Here is a 24,217-nt window from a genome sequence, read left to right as displayed (position 1 = left end):
AATAAAAAAAAAATTCGCTATGATTACTTTAGCAAATGTATGGAATTTCAATATGCGATCAGTGGCATGAAGGTTCCAGCATTATTTAATTTTTTTGACTGTATGTCCGCTTATTTTATGAATGGTGGACTAGCTGATGCAAACTGGCTTTATTGTAATGCCTCATTTCATAGTATTGACTGTGATTTGAGATTTTATAAAGCTTAAGTGTAAGTAAGTAAGTTACAAAAGTTTGCGATGTTTAACCGGATTTATCTGGATTATTTTGTTTGTTGCCAGTCATAAATAACAGATCAAGTGCCTCTTTGGCTCGCGCCAATATCTATACATATCCGTCAAAATGTCGTTTCGTATAGGTAATGTCTTTCGTATACCTACTGTTGCTGTGATTTTTTTTCAAGTACCAAGTACCTTTATATCTATTCACCTATGTAGCTTAAACTTGAACACGAACGAAAATTCGCATTTCAAAGGTTAATATTTCGGAAAGGGATCTTGTAACTTGAAAACGGTTATGTAAATCTGCAATATTTTTTACGAGAAAGTTTCTTTGCGGTTCTTAACTATGTATGATAAAAATCGGTTTAGCCATTATTAAGATATTGAACATTGAAATTGCGATGTTGGATGTTTTCAACTTTTCTAAGATTGGTTAGGTTAGGTTAGGTTATAAAGTGTGGGTCAAGGTGTCCTCACTGTCATTTCATTACATGTTGTACTAGAAAAAGAGGACTTGGTCTCATTTTCCTCATTAGGCTGCGGCTCCACTGAGGCGGAGACGAGCGGAGCGGAGAGGAGACGTGTGGGGATCGAAATCATTTAAGTTGAATACACATCTCGTCTCCGCCTCATTATCATCAGACGTGTAGAGATTGGTCGATCCCTACACGTCTCCTCTCCGCTCCGCTCGTCTCCGCCTCAGTGGAGCCGCAGCCTTAGCCTACCTGTTACATCATGTCGAAACGGGCATGTAGTTGGAATAAAACAAAGAATTTGTTCACATCCTTTAATTCTCACTGGTCGTGCGCTAGCATACTAATTGTATAAAAAACAGTACAATTAAAGCTTATTTAAATACCTACTTACGATAATTTATAACTACGTCATCAAAATTAAAAAAAAACGTCACTGCAAGAATATATTGGACACAAAATAATTTCTCAAACAAAAATAATAGCTGGCAGCTACCCTGCTCAAAGAATTAGCCTAGCGATTCAACGAGGAAATGCTGCCAGCATCTTCGGCACAATGCCGCAGGGGCCTTTTTTAGATATAGTTTAGTTTTTAATATAGTTTTTATTTAGTTTGTAAAATTTAGTATTATTTCTGCGTTTTGATTTATTTCTATTTATCTACTAAATTAAGGAGTTGATTAAAAAGAAAAATATGCCATATCTACATATCAAATTGTATACCTACTTTGATAAATATATAATAACAACATAATACTTTATTCATATAAAATATAATGAGAGCTTATTATTTTGTCTTAAAGAAATTAAATATCTAATCTAAGTATGGTTTTCTTATTAGTGCATTACTTATATGTTTTATTAAAGTATCTAAATAAAATATGCATCAAGTTTTTCACTGGACGTAAGAAAATTCATTTGTTCTTTAGCTATTTATAAGTTGTTTCTTAGTATTATACTAAAATATTATTTTTTTCGATTCGGTAATTAATCTAAACTTTTCAACACATTGGATCTTTTGTTCATTATGTCCCTCTCTATTTGTTTGTTTGCTTTAAATCTTGGAAGTCAATTTCGATTTCCAGTAGTAGTAAAATTTATCTGAGTTTTGATATACTGATGTACTTGTATGTTGGGTGACAATGCAAGTAAGTCAACAAAAAATACAGTCAATAAAAAAACTTGCAGATTTTTTTTTTCAAATTAATCTTAGCGTTATTAATTACTTATTTTATTGCCTACATACATTAATTACATTCTCATTTAAAGTCGGCGATTGCTTAGTTCTAGTAGTATCTAACCGAACTTTCAGTTTTGATGCTAGGACCTATGCCGAAATTTCATTCTTGGATTCGGCGTTCGGGAGCAATAAAATAACGTCGAGTGGCTCAGCCACTCACGCATTATGCTAATTTGTCTTGGCTACTTACTCGCAGAGCTAAAAAACTATCAAATTATCAAATAACCGCTTTTATGAACGCAAATCGTAATCACAAAAGCTGAAATGAACACCATGTTTACATTACGCTAGAATCGCCCTCGAATTAAATTTCGGTTTTGACCGAATTTAAAACAGAAACCGAAATTTGGTTGCAATTTCTATTTAGATGGCAGACAGATACTAGTTTCGGTCGGACGTTAACTTAGTTGAACAATGACAATAAAACAATTTTAACTTGTTTTTAGCCCCCAAAGCAAGTGTTATAAATTTGACGTGTTTGTGTCTGTTTGTGGCGTCATAGCTCACAAATGAATAGACCGATTACAATGCATTTTTTTAAATCGAAAGCTAGTTTAATCGAGCCGGTTTTTAGATAAATTTCATTAAAATCCCTCCAGCCGTTCATGAGATACTAGAATTGGAAATGACGGCGGCGGGGGTTTTCAACAATTTTGAATTGTTGTGAGATAGCTCTCTGATTAATTGACGTAGATAATGTCCACACAAAACCATTCCTCTAAGTATTATCCAATCAATTATTCGCTATGGTTTGCTCGATCCAGGGCACGAAGTTGGTGACCCTAGTGTAGACTCCTGGGAAGCCAGCTTCAGCGCACTTCCTCCCGAAGGACACCACTCCGATCTGGTAGAAGTAGGTCTTGAATGTCTCGCTGTTCCACTGGAAAAGAGATGTTGTATTCATAATTTATTTTTTACGATAAATTCTACTTACTTATCTGTCTGATTTGTAACCTGACTTAGTGAGTGCCAAGATACAGGCTCAGCCTAAATTGGTAGGTACAATGCTGATCATTGTTATCATTTTGTAAAGTATTTTAATAAAGTATTCTATTCTAATTGTCATGTTCACAGAACGAGAGATGAGTTCGGAAAGAATTGATTGGTTATGGGGTTATTTTGTGGAGGTAAAAAAGGTTGGTTCAGCCGTTTTAAATTCAAATTAATTTTATTTATCATCCGAGCCTTACTTCCCACTGATTAGCTCAGGTTTACTCACAGAATGTGTGCTTACTAGAATGAGGTTTGGTTAGGTGGTGTTGGTTAGTGTGGTTGAGATTTGAGGTTTGTTTGTGGTTAGTACTCATAATGGGCTGCATGAGCGGCCCCCCACTGTCCCCCTGTCAGGCGTCGGAGCCCCCTTTTTGTAGCCGGCGCACAGCACGCGTCCGTCGATGACCTGCGCCATGTACGCCGGGTATGCTTACTAGAATGTTGTTTGTACTCACAATGGGCTGCATGAGCGGCCCCCCGCTGTCCCCCTGGCAGGCGTCGGAGCCCCCCTTCTTGTAGCCGGCGCACAGCACGCGTCCGTCGATGACCTGCGCCATGTACGCCGGGTATGCTTACTAGAATGTTGTTTGTACTCACAATGGGCTGCATGAGCGGCCCCCCGCTGTCCCCCTGGCAGGCGTCGGAGCCCCCCTTCTTGTAGCCGGCGCACAGCACGCGTCCGTCGATGACCTGCGCCTTGTACGCCGAGTACGCCTGCGCGCAGTACTCGTTGCTCACTACGGGCAGCTGGAGGACTTGCAGGTGCGTGGCAGCCGGGCCACCTGGGCAACAATATAATAACTTTTTATTAACTCATTCAGTCATTCATGGAGACCAAGGACGGGAAAACGTAGTGTAGGGCGTCCTGAGGCACGGTGGACGGATGACCTTAAGAGGATCGCTGGCGGCGGATGGATGAGAGGGGCTGAAGACAGAGTGTTGTGGCGCGCCATGGAAGAGGCCTATGTCCAGCAGTGGACTGCTGTAGGCTGATGATGATGATGATGAACTCATTCAGCATCTTGTGGACTCTTGCGGCGCATTCTTCTTGACAATGATGGTCTTTCCGAAAGCGCTGGTAGTTTAAAAAATGACGTGTAAAAGTGCCCATTGCGGCCTTTTTACTGAATAAATGATTTGAATTTGAATATTAATTTAATATGATGCCATAGACCCTGATGGGCGTCCAATTTAGCTCTAGATTATTTGATGCAAATTGATGTGCGTCAAACGCATTGCGTTTAACGCAGCGTTTATCGCAGGGTTTAACGCAACCGAGCGCTTTATGTTACGGGTCTCTAAAGGGCGGTATTGTTTGCTTTCCCTCACGCTGCCAGCATACATATACGAGTATTATACTTTTGACAGAGTGGTCGCGATCGTCGGTAGCGACATTTCATGACTATTTTCTTAGGAAAATATGTGTCAGTGGTTGTCCCTGGCCTTTTATGTGCTGAAGTACGGATTTAGTAGTTGGCAATAGAGACTTTATTGAAATACCTACTTGGCATCTCATATCTAAGTCTCAAATGATAATTTTACTTTTCGCTTCTTTGCGACAAAACTGTGCTATCTCCAAAGTTGCGATATTGTTACTCACGGAACTCAGTGTCTCCCCACCCCGCGATAAGGGGGTTATAGTTCTCATAGCTGCGCGCACGCAGCTCGCTCGAGCGCGGGATGCAGATCGGCTTTATCAGGGCTGTTGACAAATTCATAAGGTCAAAATTATGAAGCAAAAACCAAAGACATAATAAAAGAAAAATATATTTTTCTATCCTATCCTATCAGAGTTACGTGTTAAGACACGAAAGATACGAACTCTTGCAACTGATAATGATGGGCAAAGTGGTAGGCAAAAGAGCAGTGGGTTGTAGGAAGAAATCGTGGCTACGCAATATACGGGAATGGACGGGAGTTAAAAGCGCCACGGAGCTTTATAGACTGGCTAAAGACCGAATCAGATGTGCGGAGCTGACTGCCAACCTTCACTAGTTGGAGAGGCACTTGATGAGGGAGATACAATACGTACCAGTGTACTGCACGTTCCTGGACAGCACGAGGATGCCGATGTCGTTGGTGAAAGCCTTCGAGTCGTATTCTTCGTGTTTAATGTTCTTTTTGATGGGCACGTCTATGGGTGTCGCTCCTTCGTCTTCTCTCGCTATGTCCAACTCTCCCAGCCGGACTAGGTACCTGGGAAAGGTAAGTAGTTACAAATCTAATCATTTAAAACTAGACATTACCCGTGGCTTCGCACGCGATATTCATTAGATCACGCAATTAAATTGAAATTCCGGGATTTTAGTAAATTCCCGTGGAAATTTCCGAAAATTCCATTGTGGATTTTTATTAACGTTTGCATTGCAAATTTCGTGTCTCTAATCCTAGCGTTTGCAATATCAAGGTTTTTATCCCAATTCCGTGGGAATATCGGGGTAAAAAGTAGCTTAAATATGTGTTATCTAGACATCTAGACGTCCATTAATTACAGTATAATAGTTCTTTTTTAATCGACTTCGAAAAAAAGGACGAAGATATCAATGCGTTTAAAGATTTTTTACGGTTTCATAATATGGTACCGACTTCAAAAAAGGAGGAGGTTCTATGTTCCACTGTTTGTATTTTTTTTTTAATTAGCGTTTTTTAGTGATATAACTCACCAAGATTGTTTATATTATTTCTAACTATTGCTACATCAAAATAACAGGTTCGCATGCAACCATCCAGTTTCAGCATCGTATAACATAACCTGTATACATATTCGCATATAAACCAGTTATAACAGTTCAGAGAGGTAATGCTGCCAGTGTCTTGGGGTCAATGCCTGAGACAAAAAATTTGGATAACATTTTTTCAACAAACTAACACTGTTTAAGTCATATTGTCAGACATTTTACGCGTGCAGCCTGTGGGTGAGATTCACGCAAAGTGCATACAATGCATTAAGAGTGCAATATAACAATATTCTCATAATGCTGTTGCGGCTACCAAGGCACTGTAGTGCGTCCGGCATGTTCGCCGAGGCAAGAACGGACGACTTTTTTGCCAGTAGGCGAAACAGGATAGCCTCTTTATTGAACCGAGTGCGTGGTAGCGGCAACGGCCTGCTGAGAGTATTGGCGGAGCGCCTCGATTGTCCGCTCGTGAAGTATTGGGTGGGGGTTGTGATTGGAAGGAACAAATAGGAAATTACAACCTTGATTCCTTTATACGTCTCAGATATCCTCCCAAGACAGCCGCCTTTTTTTGTGTCTTAGTTTTAGTTAACAATTTCTACTAACATACTATGCCTTTATAACTAACACCTAATATGGATCTCATGGTCTGAAATAAACGGATTTTATTTTAATTTTTTATTTATTTTATTTTGTAACATTAGTTTAGTTTATATATATAGTTTTAGTAATGGATGTTAGATGGTATAAATAAAATTTATTTTAGTTATAGGGTGGGTCTGGCCTGTAACACGAGCAAAAAATTAAAAACAAAAAACATAGATCGTCCTCGCAAACTGAACAACATTAGTCCAGCGACTTTTAAAAATAATGGAGTCTTTGTAATTTTCTTTTTTCATAAAAATTAAATACTGCTATCAATGTACGCCATCCTAGAACACACTGACGTCGCCTGTCACGCTACAAACATCAAGCATTTTTGCTTGACATTGCTTCTCGAAGAAGCTAAACTTTAAAATGTAATTAAAATTAAAAAAAAAAAATTTTAAAAGTCGCTGAACTTATGTTGTTCAGTTTGAGGAATATGATCTATGTTTTAATTATTTGCTCATATTACAGGCCACACCCGGTATATGCATATTTAGATGTCACCTTATGCAATTTGCAGTGATGTAACTTGCAGGATAAAACATGTAGTAAATAATTTCGTGCGGTTTGTTTGCGGTTTCAAAAGCAATTAATGATTGTGCCATTAAAACCGGCCAAGCACGAATACAGCTATAGGTTGTTCAGTAATCAGTGAGATACATCTTTATTTACACTCACCATCAAGTAAGGCCACTGTTAGTATTGCTACACATGCTTGTTAGTAGCAAGAGAGCATTCTACTATCGAGCAAATGCTACGTAGTAGCATGTGTGAACAGGACAAGCTACTATCGAGCATGCTTATTAGTGGCATGCTCGAGACGGGTGACGGGGGTGGAAGGGGGAAAGGTAAAACCGGCCAAGAGCGTGTCAGACACGCCCAAAATAGGGTTCCGTAGCCATTACGAATTTTGTATTTTATATGGAATTTCCAAGTTTAGGTATATTTTATTTTTATACCTTAGGCTGCTATTTACTCTAAAACTACTAATATTTCTCAAGCAAACTTAGCCGCTATAGTTTTCCTTAAAAGTTTGATATATTTACTACCATGCTGAATTATTTTAAATTTCTCCACCCACCGGTTTAGATTTTAGAGGGGGGGGGGGGACGCTCGATATTCATGAAAAATTGCACTTTCAAGTTGAATATTTCGCAAACAAAATATCACTGAATCGAAAAATCGTTTAAGTAAACCCCTAATGGTTTTAAAAGAACTATCCAACGATACGCCACACTATAGGGTTGGATGAGAAAAAAAAGTCACCCGCACTTTACGTCTATGGTCATCATCATCATCCCAGCCTATATACGTCCCACTGCTGGGCACAGGCCTCCTCTCAGAACAAGAGGGCTTGGCCATAGTTCCCACGCGGGCCCAGTGCGGATTGGGAACTTCACACGCACCATTGAATTTCTTTGCAGGTTTGTTCTTCGTCTATGGTACTCTAAAAAATATTTTTATTTTTTTATTGTACCATTTTGTCGGCATAGTTTACATATATATCCGTGCAAAGTTACAGCTTTCTAGCATTGATAGTCCCTGAGCAAAGCCGCGGACGCACAGACAGACAGACATGGCGAAACTATAAGGGTTCCATTTATTTTTTGCTATTTTGGCTCCGGAACTCTAATAAGAGTGTGTACGCGTTTACTTCAGTCCATGAGCATGTTCATTAGTGGCATGCTCATAAGCATGCTAGTAACGAGCATGTGTAACAGTGCCTTAAGATTAGAAGACATTTGCTGGTCAGCTTAAAAATAAAAAAAATAAAATTGCTCATCTACTAATGCCAAGAGTAAAGTTTTATATTTTTAAAAAATACAGGGTGGCTCTGACCATGGAGTTTTAAATACAAGGTTCGATTCCATTCGCATACTGATCTACTTTTGTTTCGTAACATTTTCAAATAACTTTGAATTTAAATAAATTATTGGTCCTCAACTTTGAGGACCAATAATCGTTAATCGTTAAATCAGAAAACATTTTTAGGCACTGCTCTGACCATGCGGCAGTGTTTAAGATTTTTTGCTGATTGCACTTTTGGTTGTACTTGCATTGTCGAAGGTCAAAATTAAAAATGCATCAAAATTAACTAGCAAGATTTGACGGAAACAAGAAGTTAAATAAATGCTTGTAAAACCGAAGTGGAAAATGGTCATCCTAGCCGGTTATCCTTCGTAATAAACGATTTGTAACATAATGCGACAATGCTTAATATCATAATTATAAAGGTAACTGTTATATAGGTATCTCATACCGATGGAAACTGCATTAGTATTTATAGCAGTACGACGTAATAGTAATGATATATGTGCAAAATACAAGTGCACAAGACCGGTCTGAGTGGAGAGCCTTGGGGGAGGCCTATGTCCAGCAGTGGACGTCTTTCGGCTGACATGATGATGATGATGATGATGTGCAAAATACATATGTTTTGTTTTCCAGGAAAAAGGTGTTTTACTGAAAACAATGTCAAATGATTTATTTATATCCATGGCTTAACCTACTATAGCTCTAGCTCTAGCTAATGACCTTGTAAAAAACTTAAACATTTTACGTATAATATACCTAAGGCTTAGGTAAATGAAGGAAATTCTGCGTAAACTATGAAACTCAATTATTTGACTAGATTATAAAAGAACTAGTATTTTTCGGAGCTCTACCCGTGTAAATCATTAGATCCGTCCGACAGTTGCATTGGAATTGCGGGATTATTCTCAATTTACGCGGGTATTGACAAAAAGTCTTCATTTTAACCGTATTATTATGAACATTAGTGAAAGTTGATGCTTTAAGATTGTATCCCGTAGATATATTGCAATTAAAAAGCCCGATGTGAGTTATTCCACACGAGAAAGTGCATCACTTTTAAAAGCAAAACGTTTTTATAAGTACTTATTACGGAACACTAATTTAGCATAACGACCTTTGCCATAATTTTCATATGGAATACCTATCATTTTGTATATTTATTTATTCCTCTTAATGGCGGCCATAAGGCTTGGGCCAATGTCAGTTAAATTAAAGATAAATATATTCTTCTTATGCATGTTGTACGGTGATTGTAGTTTTTGCAACTTGATAGCAAAATTCCAGAAACCACACGGAGACCACTTGCGCATTAAAAAATGTCAGACACGAGAGCAATATAGGATTTTGTGATCACTGTTCACTGTTAAGGTTAATCGCCGCATAAAACACTATCAAAATTATACTTCAACTAGCCAAAGAAGCAGAAATACCAAAATTAGATATCGTCTACATCCGCCATGTTCGAATGCTACAAATCGAATCCCCTCATTTTGTATAATGAACGAAATATATACTAACATTTGACATAACAATCAGCGGGCATATATAGGTATATCAGGAACACTATGCCAAATCGCCATGCACTTTTTATTTCGGATTTGACTCATCATTTTATTCTACGAATCAACACAATGCCTCGTTTTACATCATAATGACTTGATGGGGCTTATTACACAACGGTAATGATGTTTTTATACGCTATTTTAGTACAGCCGTCGCTTCTCGATATACTTAGTCACTGTATAAATATAGCTAATTTGCGAAGAGGTGTGATTTTAGCGATTTGCAGTGATTCATTGGACTGTAAATTAGTTTTCCCCGACAAGTAAATAAACTATGACATTAGTGTCATTACCCCCTACGAGGTTCTTCCCTGCATCACTGACCATCAACTGCAGAGACCGAAACCCCGTAGAACCCGCAATAATAAAGAAGGAGTAGGATATGCTATAACTTTTATTTTTTACCTACGTGTAGTTGAAACCACAGAAAAAATATCGAGGTTTGAAACGAATACTTTATTATACTAATATCTCGCCTGCCCACACATTACAAGTGACCCACCGACCCTTGTCGCCCAGTAGCGTCATCCAGGGGAAGTCGCCTGCCCACAAATTACAAGTGACCCACCGTCCCTTGTCGCCCAGTAGCGTCATACAGGGAAATTCATCTGCCCACACGTAACAAGTGTCCCATTGCGTACTCACAGTTCCTCCTCTCTGGTGTGTATGCCATGGGCCAAAGTGAGCCTACCCACACATTACAAGTGACCCGTGTACTCACAGTTCCTCCCCTCTGGTGTGTTTGCAGTGGGCCGAAGTTAGCCTACCCACACATTACTAGTGACCCAGTGTACTCACAGTTCCTCCTCTCTGGTGTGAATACAGTGGGCCGCGGTGAGCACGTGACGCACAGATATGAGCGAGCCGCCGCACAGCCAGCGGGTGCCGTCGCCGCTGCGCCGCCCCTTGTAGCCCAGCAGCGCCATCCAGGGGAAGTCACCTACCCACATGTTACACATTAGAACAGAAGCTTTATGAATTTGTACATGGAAATTGTTGATGAAAGTTAGGAAGTGCTTTCTGTATTCTGTATTTTATAAAGTAGACGCCCATCGGGCTGGTCACTGTCCCAGTATTTGCCATCTGTAATTTTATATCATTAGCAAAAGAGGTGGCAGCAGACTGTCATCTCCTGGAACTACTGGGCATTATCATGTCGCGCGCTGGGACATGTAGGTACCCGTTAACTTGCAACTGTGGCTTGGTTGGGCGAAATTTTACCATATTCAAAAAGGGTAAGTATGTAAATAATGTAGGTAAAACTGCTGCAGTTGTTGTTGTTGTTGCTCTTGAAACAGCAGAGGCGATAAAATGACGGAATCAATTCCGGAAAGAATACGCACGAAAGCCTTTCTATTCTTCTAATACTTCAGTGGTATCGTAAGTATCTCCTTACCGAGTTCAGCTGGAACACCATTCACAACTCTGCTAAAGGAGGCATTGCTGAAGCCACAGGTCGGGGCCTCAGGCAGTTGGACAGCGGCAGGCTTTGGCTTCGGGTCTTCGGGCATGACCACAGCGGCCTCTGTGGTAGTCGTGGTCGTGGTGGTTGAAGGAGTTGAAGGTAGCTCGCTGGAGAACCCAGGGCGGGGACAGCAGACCTGTAGGTATAATTAATAAAAATATGAGGTCATCACATCTTAGACACTCAACACGGGGCTTCCTCAGCAAAGAGACTTGCTTTACGGCTGCTTTCTTAGAATTCCTTACATCTTTGGCCTCCTGTACTTAACATCAGGTGAGGTCAATCACGGTCAGTAGCATGTAAAAAAAAATGCAGTACAAATCTCTCCGCAGCTGTAGAACTTAAAGATTTCTACACTACTGCTCGATTAGCACCACATTTGGATGGGACATCTGTATTCTTTAGGAAAGAGACTTGTTTAACTGTTCCTTTGAACGCCACAGCATGTCTGCTAATGAAGCAGTAGCGTTCTAGAGTTGATTCATCCATCCATCACTGCTGGGTGCTGGCTGCTGGGTATTCCTCGGCAAAGACTTGCCTGAGGGCACTTCAATTGGAGGCCACAATACGCCTGCCTTAGCAGCTTCAATATTCGAGGGTTGCTCCTTGACTGTTAGATGGTACGTAAGCACTGAACACCTGTGTTCCTCATCTATGTAAGTGACACCGTAGTGCTGGCTGTTGCACTGTAAGCATAATCATTTAAGAGCCTTGCCTTAGGGTAGTTTCCTTGGAAGCCACAATGCGCCTGCCTCAGGAGCTGCAATGCCCGAGGGTTGCTTCGAGACTGCTGGATCAGCGCCACATACGGCTGGCATTCTGAGACCTGGATGCAGCTGCCGATGTCATTATCCACGGTCTGGCATGTTTCCTCTGGAAATATGAAGATGTTAGACAAGTGCTTCGGGACAAAAGTGATTTGGATTTGTCATTTTTTTGACGATGAGAGCCTCAGTGGTTAGAAAACCTGACTACGAAGCTTAAAGACTTAGGTTCGGTCCCTGGTCGGGCCAGTGGATTTTAGCCCTTAAAACTTGTGTATATTCTATGTGTTTTTTAACCCCCGACGCTTAAAGAGGGGTGTTATATTTATCGTGTGTATATATCGTATATACTAAACTTGTAGTTATTTATCGGTTGGGTAGTAAGTCTTGTCTCTATAATTTCAAGAGAGGTGGAGTAGTATGAGTCGCACTTACACTAACTGTTTTTAACCCCCGACGCAAAAAAGGGGTGTTATAAGTTTGACCGCTATGTGTGCCTGTCTGTCTGTGGCACCGTAGCTCTTAAACGGGTCGACCGATTTGAATGCGGTTTTTTATATGAAATCAAGGTTTCTAGCAATGGTTTTTAGATATGTTTAATCAAAATCGATTAAGCCGTTTTTGAGATATTGAATTTGGAGTGACAAAGTCGGGGTTTACCAACTTTTTAAGCATACTCGTCATTTTGCCTAACGGCCGTGAAAACTTGGCATTTTCCTGGGATAAACAGTAACCTACGTTATTTTCTGATAATAAAGCTTTATAAGGTCTCATTGCTAAACTGAATAATGATTTTTGCACCCTAATCTTAGCCCCCTTCTCCTACAATTTGCAATAGACAAGGCTAAGGTATTCACAACATGAATAAATGTAGCGCCCCCTAGTAAGGTAAACGTACGAGTCCTCGTCACGCTCATACCCAATAGCCGACACCCTGCTATCTCTATTGCTAATGACCAGGGATCGGATGGATTAGCGTCATTGTTTGCAATATTGTGGACATGACGCCTTAATTAATTAATAAATTAATTATTAATTAGTTTCTTAAAATTGCTATTAAATTACTGGAGATAACAATTTACAGATGTTTTAAAAATAATTACCCTAGTAAAATGTTACTTGGAATGGGTATATTTGGACTGATCACAGAAAAGTTGTAAACAAATAGTGCTTCTTTTATTCAAACTCAAACTCACAAACTCACAACATTTATTGACAAGAAAAACACACATAAAAAATATAAAATATTTATATTTATTCAATATAAAAATATTTGTGTTATCTTTTTACCTACTGGTATGGTATGGCTATGGTATGTGTTAAGTTCCCAATCCGCACTGGGCCCGCGTGGGAACTACGGCCCAAGCCCTCTCATTCTTAGAGGAGGCCTGTGCCCAGTTATGGGACTTAAATAGGCTGGGATGATAATGATACTGAATCAAAGTTAAATCTCAGTTAAGAAATTAATTAATTGGTTAATTATTTTATTACTTTTGCAGTCATGTCCACATTGTTGCGAACAATAACGCTAATCCTTCAGATCCCTGCTAATGACATAAGATTAAAGATGCCAACTATTGGGACAGTGACGAGCACTCGAACGTTTACCTTATAAGCTTAATTTTAAAGTATAGACTAGATAGATTTATCAAATTACATCGCATACAACCAAACATAACACCTTACTGTATCGCAGTCGGGTAATAACCACCGGTTTACCTTGTCCAATCAAGTTTTTGTACCCATCTGAATGTCATTTAAATAATCAACACTTAGGGGCTGTTTCACCATCCATTGATTAGTGTTAACTGACGGTTAAATATATATATTTTTTTTTTCATTAACCACAATTTACAAAAATAACAACTTGAAAATATTTTCGCCAAGCTGCTTGTTTTGCTTGCGAAAAGTTTGTTGGCGAAGGCTTATTTATTCAAAAGTTGTAGGTTATAAAATAGGCCATAAAGCTTATTTCAACATCTTAATCTTATCTTATATTACTCGCGTTAGTTGATATGATGCCGTGTCCGTCTATTCGAACGAAACAAATAGAGACGGCATCACATTTAACCGTCAATTAACACTAATCAATGGATGATGAAACAGCCCCTTAGTAAATAAAGGTATTTCTATTCAATGTGCGTAACTAATTTGAATAAATTGTGATAATTAGCGTCGAATTCTTTTCGTCCGGTTTGTTGCGAATTTGTCGCTTCAGATATCTACTTCATCATCATCATCATCATCATCATCATCATCATCATCATCATATCAGCAGTAGAAAATCCACTCTTGGGCATGCGTTCCCTATAAGTATTTAGGTACTTTCAAATGTACATATAACCTAACCAACGAATAGTTGAAAACCCCCGAATTTGTCACTTCAAACTTCAATATCTCAAAAACGGCTAAACCGATTTTGATAAAATATGTCTACGAACCATCGCTAGAGAACCTGCTTTTAAATAAAAGAAACCGCATCCGAATCAGTCCACCCGTTTAAGAGCTACGGTGCCACAGACAGGCACACAGACAGACATAGCGGTCAAACTCATAACATCCCTCTTTTTGCGTCGGGGGTTAAAAACCCGGTTGAAATTTCCTACAAATATTATAAATGCGAAATTATGTGAGCGTGCGTGTGTGTGCGGATGAAGTTCAGACATATTAACGTTTGTATGTAAGATTCCGTTGTGACACGATAGTTGCAATAAATGAATACAATTTTGTATGGGACATTTTGGTACCACATTTCCGCTCAATCGTTTTGTATGGTTAAATTTTATGTAGGTACCATTACTAAATTATTACGCTATGCTATTAAGTAACCGATCAACCTCGAAACACTGCACTGAGGCCGGCCGACTTGTCAATGTCACGCCCGATGAACGCTGCGTACGCGCAGGTATACGTCTAATTCAAATCAGATTGAAGGATTTTGATGACGTTTAATACTGGTGTTTTAATTTTACTTGTATTATAGGATTTCCAAATCTTAAGCTGGCATTACGTTTACTTTTTTCAAATGTACAGTTTATGTTGTCACGTACATTTTAAAGCTTAGTATACTTTGTACCAGGTCAGAGAACCTTTTTTAGGGTTCCGGAGCCAAAATGGCAAAAACGGAACCCTTATAGTTTCGCCATGTCTGTCTGTCTGTCTGTCCGTGGCTTTGCTCAGGGACTATCAATGCTAGAAAGCTGTAATATTGCACGGATATATATATAAACTATGCCGACAAAACGGTACTATAAAAAAAAAAAAATTTTTTTAGCGTTCCTTAAGACGTACAGTGGGGGTGATTTTTTTTTCTCATCCAACCCAATAGTGTGGGGTATCGTTGGATAGGTCTTTTAAAACTATTTGGGGTTTCCTAAGACTTTTTCGAATCAGTGATATGTTTCCGAAATATTCAACTTTAAAGTGCAAATTTTCATTAAAATCGGGCGTCCCCTCCCCCACCCTCTCTAAAATCTAAACCGGCGGGTAGAAAAATTTGAAAAAATTCAGGATGGTAGTAAGTATATCAAACTTACAAGGAAAACTATAGCGGCTAAGTTTTCTTGAAAATTATTAGTAGTTTAAGAGTACTAAATTATTAGTAGTTCCGTATAAAATACGAAATCCTTAGAAAAATATTACTTAATTTTTTCGTAATGGCTACGGAACCCTATTTTGGGCGTGTCCGACATGCTTTTGGCTGGTTTTTAATTATATCTTTGCGGGTGATCTCAATTTTCAGTAAACGTAAAATATTTTGGAATTTTTTAAAGTTGGCAGTTCTACGAATGCGGTTTTAAAAGTAAGTACTAACAAACAATTCGAAAATAACAAAAACAACCAATTTAAAAAAAAATTAGGTACTTCATTAAAATCATCACCATCATCATCATGATTGAATTTTTACCAATGTGGTTTTTATATTAATTAAACCAAACAATTAAAAATAACAAAAGCAATTTGTTACGGTTTATGTTAGTCACAAAAACTACACATACATGCAAATGTGATGTAAATGATTATTACAACTAGTTAAATGATACTAGTCAAGGAAAGACACAAAAGGTAAGAACAGTGAAAGAAACGAAAGAGAGCAATGAAAAATAACAGGACGTCAATAGTATTTTTCTTTAACATTTTTTTTATTATGACAGAATGAAAATTTTCTAAAGGATGAAAATAAAGATCTACCGTCACGTTAATTTAGTATAGTAACCATTTAAGACCCTGTAACCATCTAAATAAATTAACTTCTACCATCCGTTGAACCCAAATTAGCTTCTTGTTAGTTTCTTCAAATAAAAAAACATACGGAAAATTCCGCTCGGGCCAAAGTTGAAATTGTTCCTCGTGTCTGTCGAGGGCACTGGAGTCAGAGGAGGATATTCTGCCTCAGTTGGCACCTCTGCAGATTCAGCAGCTTTAGTAGTATCTTCAGTTTTTTTAGTTTTTTCAGTAGGTTCGCTATCCGGGAACACGAAACCTCCAAATGCTGGTGCACCACCACCTGGGATCACTATAAGTCCACCATCTTTTTCTTCCTTTGGTTGATTTGCATCAGCATCATTATTGGGTTCTTGTACTCCATCATTATTAAAGACAGAAGGTTCAGAGACTCCGTTCTGATTTGCGGCATTTTGGTCAACGAAACCATTACGATTTGGTATGCCAAACTGATCCTGATTCTGATTGTTCACAACCCCTGGTCTCCCGTATTCGTTTGAGGGTCTGTCAGCAACAAGCGCTGGGTTCGTACTGGGGGTCTCCCGATGGATATGTAGGAGACCTGTGAGACGGTCCCTGATACGAGAAGGATTCAGGAAGCCCAAAGGTCTGTCTTCGGACTGCTGTTTGAAGAACCCTATTGCGGAAATTTTGGTGTTTTAGAAAACAGGAATGAATATTTTATGTCATAAGTACACATTTTCTTATAGGTTTCACACATTAAAGGGGCTATGAATGATCGAATGAAGTATACACAAACACAAAGTGACTCAAATGATAGTTACTTTGCGATTTTTTTTTGTTACTTTGCGAGAGTTTCTTGCGGCGCATTCTTCTTGGCAATGATGGTCTTTCCGAAAGCGCTGGTAGTTTAAAAAAAATGACGTGTAAAAGTGCCCATTGCGGCCTATTTACTGAATAAATCATTTGAATATTTTTTTTATTTGATCAGTGACAGAATGCTTTTAAAACATTAAACACATTTCAATATGATTTAGCGTTAATTCTTTAAATATAAAAGCATTGCATAACAACTGTTCTGTAAAAGGTGTTTATGATGCAGATACAATTATAAAGCTTATGACAAATGTATTGAAGAGTAAATTGAAGCAACTTTGTTTCAACAGCGACCAGGAAGCAAGTTTTACCTTACTTATATAAAAAAACAAAATTGTAGTTTGAATTTGTAATAAAGCAATTTGATACAATAACACCATCAAAATTCAACGTCATTCAACGTCTTTGATGTTTTGAACTACAAATGATATTGAACCTAATATAAAGCAATCCTTAGCTCGATTTTACAAAATAGTTTATCCACTATCATCATAAGTCGTAGGAAGCTCACTGTGGGATATAGGCCTCCCCCATAGACCACCAGTTGCGTTGGTTGGAAGCGGCCTGCATCCACCTCACTCACCAGGTCACCCGTCCATCTCGATGATGGCCTTCCTAAGTAATCCGCGTTCTCCATTTGAGAACTTTTCGGCCCCAACGGATATCTCTTCTCTGTGCTATGTGCGTCCGTGCCATTTCAACGAGCTTCAATGGTTTATTAGACTATGGACTAGTTTAAATAATTCTTCCAACATGAGACTAATTTTTTACAGCCAGGGTGTACTAGATGACCAACGTTTGGCCCGAGCGGGATTTGAACCAGCGGCCTTCATCGCAGCAGGTCACTGCCACCGGTGACGGTCACTAGACTAGATTTATGCGCAGGAGCAGGTTTGCGTGCAAACTGCGCGCGCGCAAATAGTCTGCTTTATGTACGAAACTTTAACTTCAAATTATAAGGCATGCATTATTGCTTTATTCATACATACAATACTCGTACATATCTGTTCAACAATGCCTAAAGCCCATTGTTTGTGTAAGAATATCGGGGAACTCCCGCGATAACTTTTAACATTGGAACTTTATTTATGTTTTCATTAGATATTAATGCATGTTCTCGAAAATCATTTTATCGCACGTGTTGATTTGTGCTTGATTTTAAATCAATATTTCATGACATCTCGTGTGGTGTAATTTTTCCTCATTATTGTCACTCGGAGGGCTATGGAGAGAGCTATGCTCGGGGTTTCTCTGCGGGATAGAATCAGAAATGATGATATCCGCAGTAGGACTAAGGATAACGACATAGCCCGAAGAATTGCGAAACTGAAGTGGCAGTGCGCGGGGCACATTGCTCGCAGGACTGATGGCCGATGGGGTCAGAAGGTTCTCGAATGGCGTCCGCGGATAGGGTGAAGAGCTGTCGGTAGGCACGTAGGCCTCCAACAAGATGGATCGACGACCTGGTTAAGATCGCGGGATCGCGGTGGATGCGGAAAGCACAAGACCGGTCTGAGTGGAGAGCCTTGAGGGAGGCCTATGTCCAGCAGTCGACGGCTTTCGGCTGAATGAAAAGAGAATAACGATTTTTTTCTGACTGAAGATTTAAGTCAATACGGCTACTGGAAGTCGGGTAAATCGACTAGCAAATTCTGAGACGGACAACTTAAATCCAAAAGTTGTAAAAACTTGTAACATACTTCAACATGCAATTAAACAACAAGGCAAACGTCAACAGCGTATCACATCTGACCATAATGTGTAAATGGGTCTTTTTTTGCCGTCTTTTAGTTTTTGCACATAAACTACGTACAGACTTTAATTGACCAGACTGGTTGTACGATTTGAACTGAATTTTCCTCAAATCTTTTGACGTCGACGAATAATTGAGACTGATATTAAATTATTGTGATATTGTTGAAGCTGACGACGTCATGGTTTTCTTTTATCGGGTGCAATGCTTTTAATTATTGTTTAAAGCTGACCAGCATCGACCTCTATCTCACCCGCGCTTTGTGTAATGCAAAATCACCTTGGCAAGAAAATATTTATGTACCTCTGTTATTTATTGCATTGCATGACATGAGAACAATTTGTACACATTTATATGCAGTTATTACTTATTAGTTATTGTTTCCCTTGGTTAGATCCTTGACTAATTGTGTTGATTTCAGCGAACATGTACCTAAATGAGTTTTATTACAAAGTGATTATTACGCGTGTGTTTTAGTTTTAACCCGAGCGAAGCTCGGTCATTCAGGTACTGTTAATTAAATAACTTATTGGTTCAGATGTTACTTTGTATCCGTCCGTACTAATTAACTGGGATGTTATGGAGCTCCGTATTCGTAACCGAAACTATCGGATATCCGAAATAAAAAGCTATCCGTAACCGTAGCCGATATACAATTTTCGGATACTTTCTGATAGGGGCGGAGTCAAAATGCTCGGAGTCAAATTTGCCCGGCCCAGCCGACAGAACAGCCGCGCCTGCATCTATTGTTTATTATTTTCTATTGCTAAGTCGTAATTTACGACCCGTAACTATTACAATAAAGTTAAAGTCAAGTCATCTATATTCTTATTAGAAAGCAAACTTTATTGTACAAAAGAAAATAAATAAAAATACAATAAAAAAATACAAAATTATAATGAGTAGGTGTGTAAGCCTCAGTTTGTAGGTATAGGTTTAAGTTGTTTTTTTTTGGAATTTTTTTATGGTATTTTTATTTATTCCTATTTGTATATTTTACTTTTACACTTCCTTAAAAATCCAATATCCGTAACCGTAACCGAAACCGTATCCATATCCAGATCCGAAATGTTATATCCATAACATCCCTGCTAATTAACTGCAAACTTTTACTTTGCTGCTCCACTACCACACGTCCAAAATAGCTACGTCTTTGCGATAACTCTGCAACCGTTTCCAAACAAAACAAATAACTTAAAAGCTTTGAGTACGGACTCGTATAGAGTTTGAAACCCGTTAGCATCTCGTATGGTGTTTGTGGTAATTGATTATGTGTGACATATGTTGATTATTTGGAAACGGAGGAGGATGGTCTGCATGAAAGCATCAACATGACGTCGTTGCTACTGCAATACCGCGTAACTAGCTTTTTCCATAAGGTATAATTTTCACTGTCAGAAGAGTACTAACATCGTACTGATCTGACAATGAAAATTGTACCTTATGGAAAATGCTAGTTACGCGGTATTGCAGTATCAACGACGATGAGCAATGTCGCACAGACGTAGTCGTCCTGCACGTATAGTCGCGGAGTAGCAAGGAAAAATATTACTTTTAATTTTAGCAAAATAAGTTCATTAAAATAATTAACTCAAAACCTAGCTGATTATTTTAATTAGGTATGCTAAAAATTCAGTTAGGTACTTGTAATACGGAAGTTCATGTACACTCATGCATGACTAAACGAGATATCAAACAGTTTTTTGCAATCTATAATTAGGTAGGTTATAAGTTGCGAGTAAATGCATACTAGTTATTAGTTTGAGTCAATATTTAAAATTTACTCTGAATTATTTGAGTCCCACATGCTCGTTTGCCATCCAGTCTAATAAAAAAAAAGTGTTTATGAAATTCTTACTAAAGAAGATGTGTTGCTATATAGTTAGTACGAGTATATTATGCTTTAGATGCTTCTTTTAGCACCTAAGCATTATTTTCCACATAAACACATTTCTTCCAATTTTATTTTAAAACTAATTATTTAAAGCAGTCCCCCTAAGCAAGGTTCCGCAGATGCTGGCAGCGTTCCCTCTCTGAATAGCTAGGAAGCTAGACCTTTGTCCTAGGAAGCTGCCAGCTCTATGGTCCCCTGTGACTTTTACTAACCTCTTTGTTATAAAAACTATAAAAATACTAGCTGTTGCCCGCGACTCCGTCCGCGTAGAGGTATGAAAAATAGTTTAAGCCCTATTCTCAGACCTACCGAATATGGTGTACTGCCGTTTCGGCAAAATATTTTTCGCCAAATTTCACTTCTCAAAAAACTTATCGCAGTAGTTTCATTTCCCAAAAGAATCTTTTGCATATTTACATTTCGCATTTTATTCATTTGGTCAAATTATCATTTGGCATAATTTTACTTTGTCAAATTTTATTACGACAAACGTTTATTAAGCAAACGTTTTATTTTGGCTAATATTGTATTCCAAAAAAATTTAGGTGCTACCAGAACTGCGTCTTCCACAGAAACGAACTGCTACCAGAAAAGTAGGTTAGGTTAGGTTAGAACTGCGCCCCCCACAGAAACGAACTGCTCCCAGAAAAGTAGGTTATTATGTCATGCGATATTTTGGGAAAAGTACGTTATGCCAAACGATACATTTTACTAAATAATACTTGGTAATATGAAACATGACTAAGTAATTATTTGTGAAACAATATCATCATCATCATCATCCCAGCCTATATACGTCCCACTGCTGGGCACAGGCCTCCTCTCACAGAACATGAGGGCTTGGGCCGTAGTTCCCACTCGGGCCCAGTGCGGATTGGGAGCTTCACACGCACCATTGAATTGCTTCGCAAGTTTGTGCAGGTTTCCTCACGATGTTGCAACAACTTGCCAAAAAAAAATTTAAACTGCAAAATTGCGATAAGTTTTTTTGGCAAATGCTTTTTTGCCAAATGATAATTTGAATAAAATATTTTGGGACTTTTGGAAAACTTTGGGAAAAGTTTTTTGCCCATACATTAGTAATCCACCAAATATACACTAAAAAAATCATACAAATCGGTCAAGCCGTTTCGGAGGAGTCGGTTACACACACTGTGCTGTGCTGTGCACGAGATTTTTATAGATTAAGAAGAAGAACAAGAAAGTATCCAGAAAATAGTTTCTTGTGGATGTGGACCTTTGTGATCAAAAAAGGTTGTAGAGTTCCGTACCTAAAAAGACAAAAAAAATAATCCTTATAGGACCACTTTGTTGTTCATAATGTCAAAAGTCTTATGTGTTTAGGTACCATCAGCCAAATAAGTGGTCTATCAATTTCTAAACAAGTTCCTATCAAATGAATATGTCGCTAAAGTCAAACTTTCAAGTTGACAATTACGTCTACTGGCATTATTGTTTTATGACATGCAAACGATTATCAACTTTAGGGTGGTAGACCGCATATTTGGCTGATGGTACATTATAAGAGGTGTGGTTTATTTTTTATAAATACACATCTTGTAACTATGGTGTGAATAAAGTTTGAAAAGCAGGTTTTCTCTCGATTAGTTGTTTAGAAGAGGTAACAATAGTAATAATAATATAATAATAACAAAGATAAAAAAAGGTTTAATTGTCACGCTCCTCACACACAGACATGGTTTTTTTGTCTAGTTTTTTATCTGCCAGATTGAAGGTATACCTAATATTACTTTTCTGATATGTAGGTAGATGACTACCTATAGTGAATAATATTTTGCCATCGTATTTTGTCGGTAAAGCTCGTATATGTTGCTTTCTCAACCATCTTAATGAAGTTTACTGAAGATAATTGAGAAAAAAAGATAAATATGAACTTAACCGACAAAATACAATGGAAAAATAAGATCAGTACGTTATTATTACGCGTAAGTAGGTAGATAATAAATGCTGCCTAATAATTACTAAAGCTTGAAGGTTACTTAAAAAAACTGTTTGTAAACAGAACTTGCGCTATTTAGATTAATTTTGGTTGCGTGACGTTTTTACAAGTTTTTATTTAGCTTGTAATGAGTTTGTAATAAAAGTTCTTTCAAATCGTGCAAGCGGATTTTTCACTCACTTCTAGTCATCATTCGACAATAAGCTTGTAGGTCTGTATTCAAATGCTACCTACTTGTTTTATTTAAATTCAAAATTATTATACAAATACGAATAACTTAAAAAGAAAAGAATAAATAATAATTATAATATAAGGCAATATTTGTATGCCCTGGGGCACCACATAGTGAAACTCAAAAAACATAATTTAAGACCAAATCAATGTTACTTATGTTGGACAAATTAATAAATGATTATTATGATTAATAAAATTAATTAATTAAAAGTAACTAATAAAAACTTATACTTAAAGTTTGACTCCGTGGGCATTTTGAATGGAATGTTTTCTACGTGTTTGTAATACAAAATAACATTGATGCGTTCTGACCATTTCAAAAAAATACATACATATTTATTTATAATACCTAAATAAAGAACGAATTTTAGAGTTAAAATTGTTTCTTTTTATATGTACTTACTTAGCTAGCTATCAACATCCCACTTCGTAACTTGAGCAAAAAAAAACATCCAATAATGCTTATTTCGGAGCTGATTTCAAACCCGGGGGATCCTTTCACATTTTTTTACTAGATACGTATAGTTTTTGTTAATAGTTAAGTTACTTTCATTTTATTTTTAGTAGGTAATATTTTTAAATTAAGTACTTTAATTTTAATTCTTAATTTTATGGCTTTAGTCTGTAAATCAATTATTTTTAAAAGAGCCAAGTCAAAAGTTCCAGCGATCTTAATCAGCTTTAAAATTTAGAGCACAAACTCACCAAACTGTCCGACCACTAATTGCACACACAAACACAGGCACAGAACTAGCTTCGCCATCACGCACTGCCGACGGTGGTTGCTCTTGAACTGAAACGTAAGCAGCGATGCTGTTGGAGAGTGGACTGAGGCTAGTGGAGGATGCTACTGAGATATATTGACCAGCGGTCAGTAACTACGTAGATAAAGGTCGTAGAGGATTATTACACGCTAGCGCTTCTGATTTAAAATAGAAAGAAAGAAATAGACATATTCATCTATACAAATTTGATAAACCAAAATACATTAGAAGGAAAGAATAAACACAAATAAATTTCGAATAGATAGTAGAGGTAAATTGAGCACTTAGATAATATTCAGGTAATGCTCATTTGTTTTTTGTATCGCTTTTTTGAAGTTTTATGGACATAATGGTAAAGACGGAAGCCTTATCGTTTCGCCATGTACGTAAAACGCTGTGTAAAACTTAAATAAGTACTATTTTGGGTTTACTAATGTTTCGGCGAAAATTATTTCTCAAATTATTAGTTCCCAAACTATTTATCCCAAATTTTTATTAAGGCGAAATTTTATTTCCCAACTCAACGTTTCGCACAGATAATTCATTTCCGAACCAATGATTTAATAAATTTTTATTATCCAAATTATTACCTGGGATTTTTTTAAGATGTCATTTATGTTTGATCAAATGTACTGATTGGCATTCCTTAACTTAGCAATATATTGAATGGCATCCAACCTCCTTTCCTAGTGGC

General features: G+C 37.9%; 1 protein-coding gene across 2 annotated transcripts; it reads right to left on the bottom strand.

Moving 5' to 3' along the window:
• Nucleotides 1–992: 992 nt before the first annotated feature.
• On the bottom strand, nucleotides 993–23,592 carry LOC141439088 (venom serine protease Bi-VSP-like). 2 transcript variants are annotated; one of them, XM_074103222.1, is made up of 9 exons: nucleotides 23,465–23,592; nucleotides 16,170–16,718; nucleotides 11,809–11,966; nucleotides 11,025–11,229; nucleotides 10,427–10,568; nucleotides 4,958–5,121; nucleotides 4,526–4,627; nucleotides 3,381–3,707; nucleotides 993–2,812 (listed from the first exon to the last, which is right to left on the bottom strand). In XM_074103222.1, exons 1-9 carry the CDS (start codon nucleotides 23,520–23,522, stop codon nucleotides 2,742–2,744), a joined length of 1,776 nt encoding a protein of 591 aa, XP_073959323.1. In that variant the 5' UTR covers nucleotides 23,523–23,592; the 3' UTR covers nucleotides 993–2,741. The 2 variants fall into 2 exon arrangements, with proteins under 2 accessions (XP_073959323.1, XP_073959325.1); XM_074103224.1 differs by lacking the exon at nucleotides 16,170–16,718.
• Nucleotides 23,593–24,217: the final 625 nt, after the last annotated feature.

Source organism: Choristoneura fumiferana, chromosome 20 (assembly GCF_025370935.1).
Source record: "Choristoneura fumiferana chromosome 20, NRCan_CFum_1, whole genome shotgun sequence".
Classification (NCBI taxonomy): Eukaryota; Metazoa; Arthropoda; class Insecta; order Lepidoptera; family Tortricidae; genus Choristoneura; species Choristoneura fumiferana.
This window is presented reverse-complemented; position numbering and strand designations above follow the sequence as displayed.

Coding starts and splice junctions, on each gene's coding strand:
- LOC141439088 (XM_074103222.1), bottom strand. CDS start 23,522: ATGGCGAAGCTAGTTCTGTGCCTGTGTTTGTGTGTGCAATTAGTGGTC. Junction 5,122..10,426: donor CACACCAGAGAGGAGGAACT/GTGAGTACACTG, acceptor TACCTTTCCCAG/GTACCTAGTCCGGCTGGGAG. Junction 3,708..4,525: donor GTGGGGAGACACTGAGTTCC/GTGAGTAACAAT, acceptor ATTGTTGCCCAG/GTGGCCCGGCTGCCACGCAC.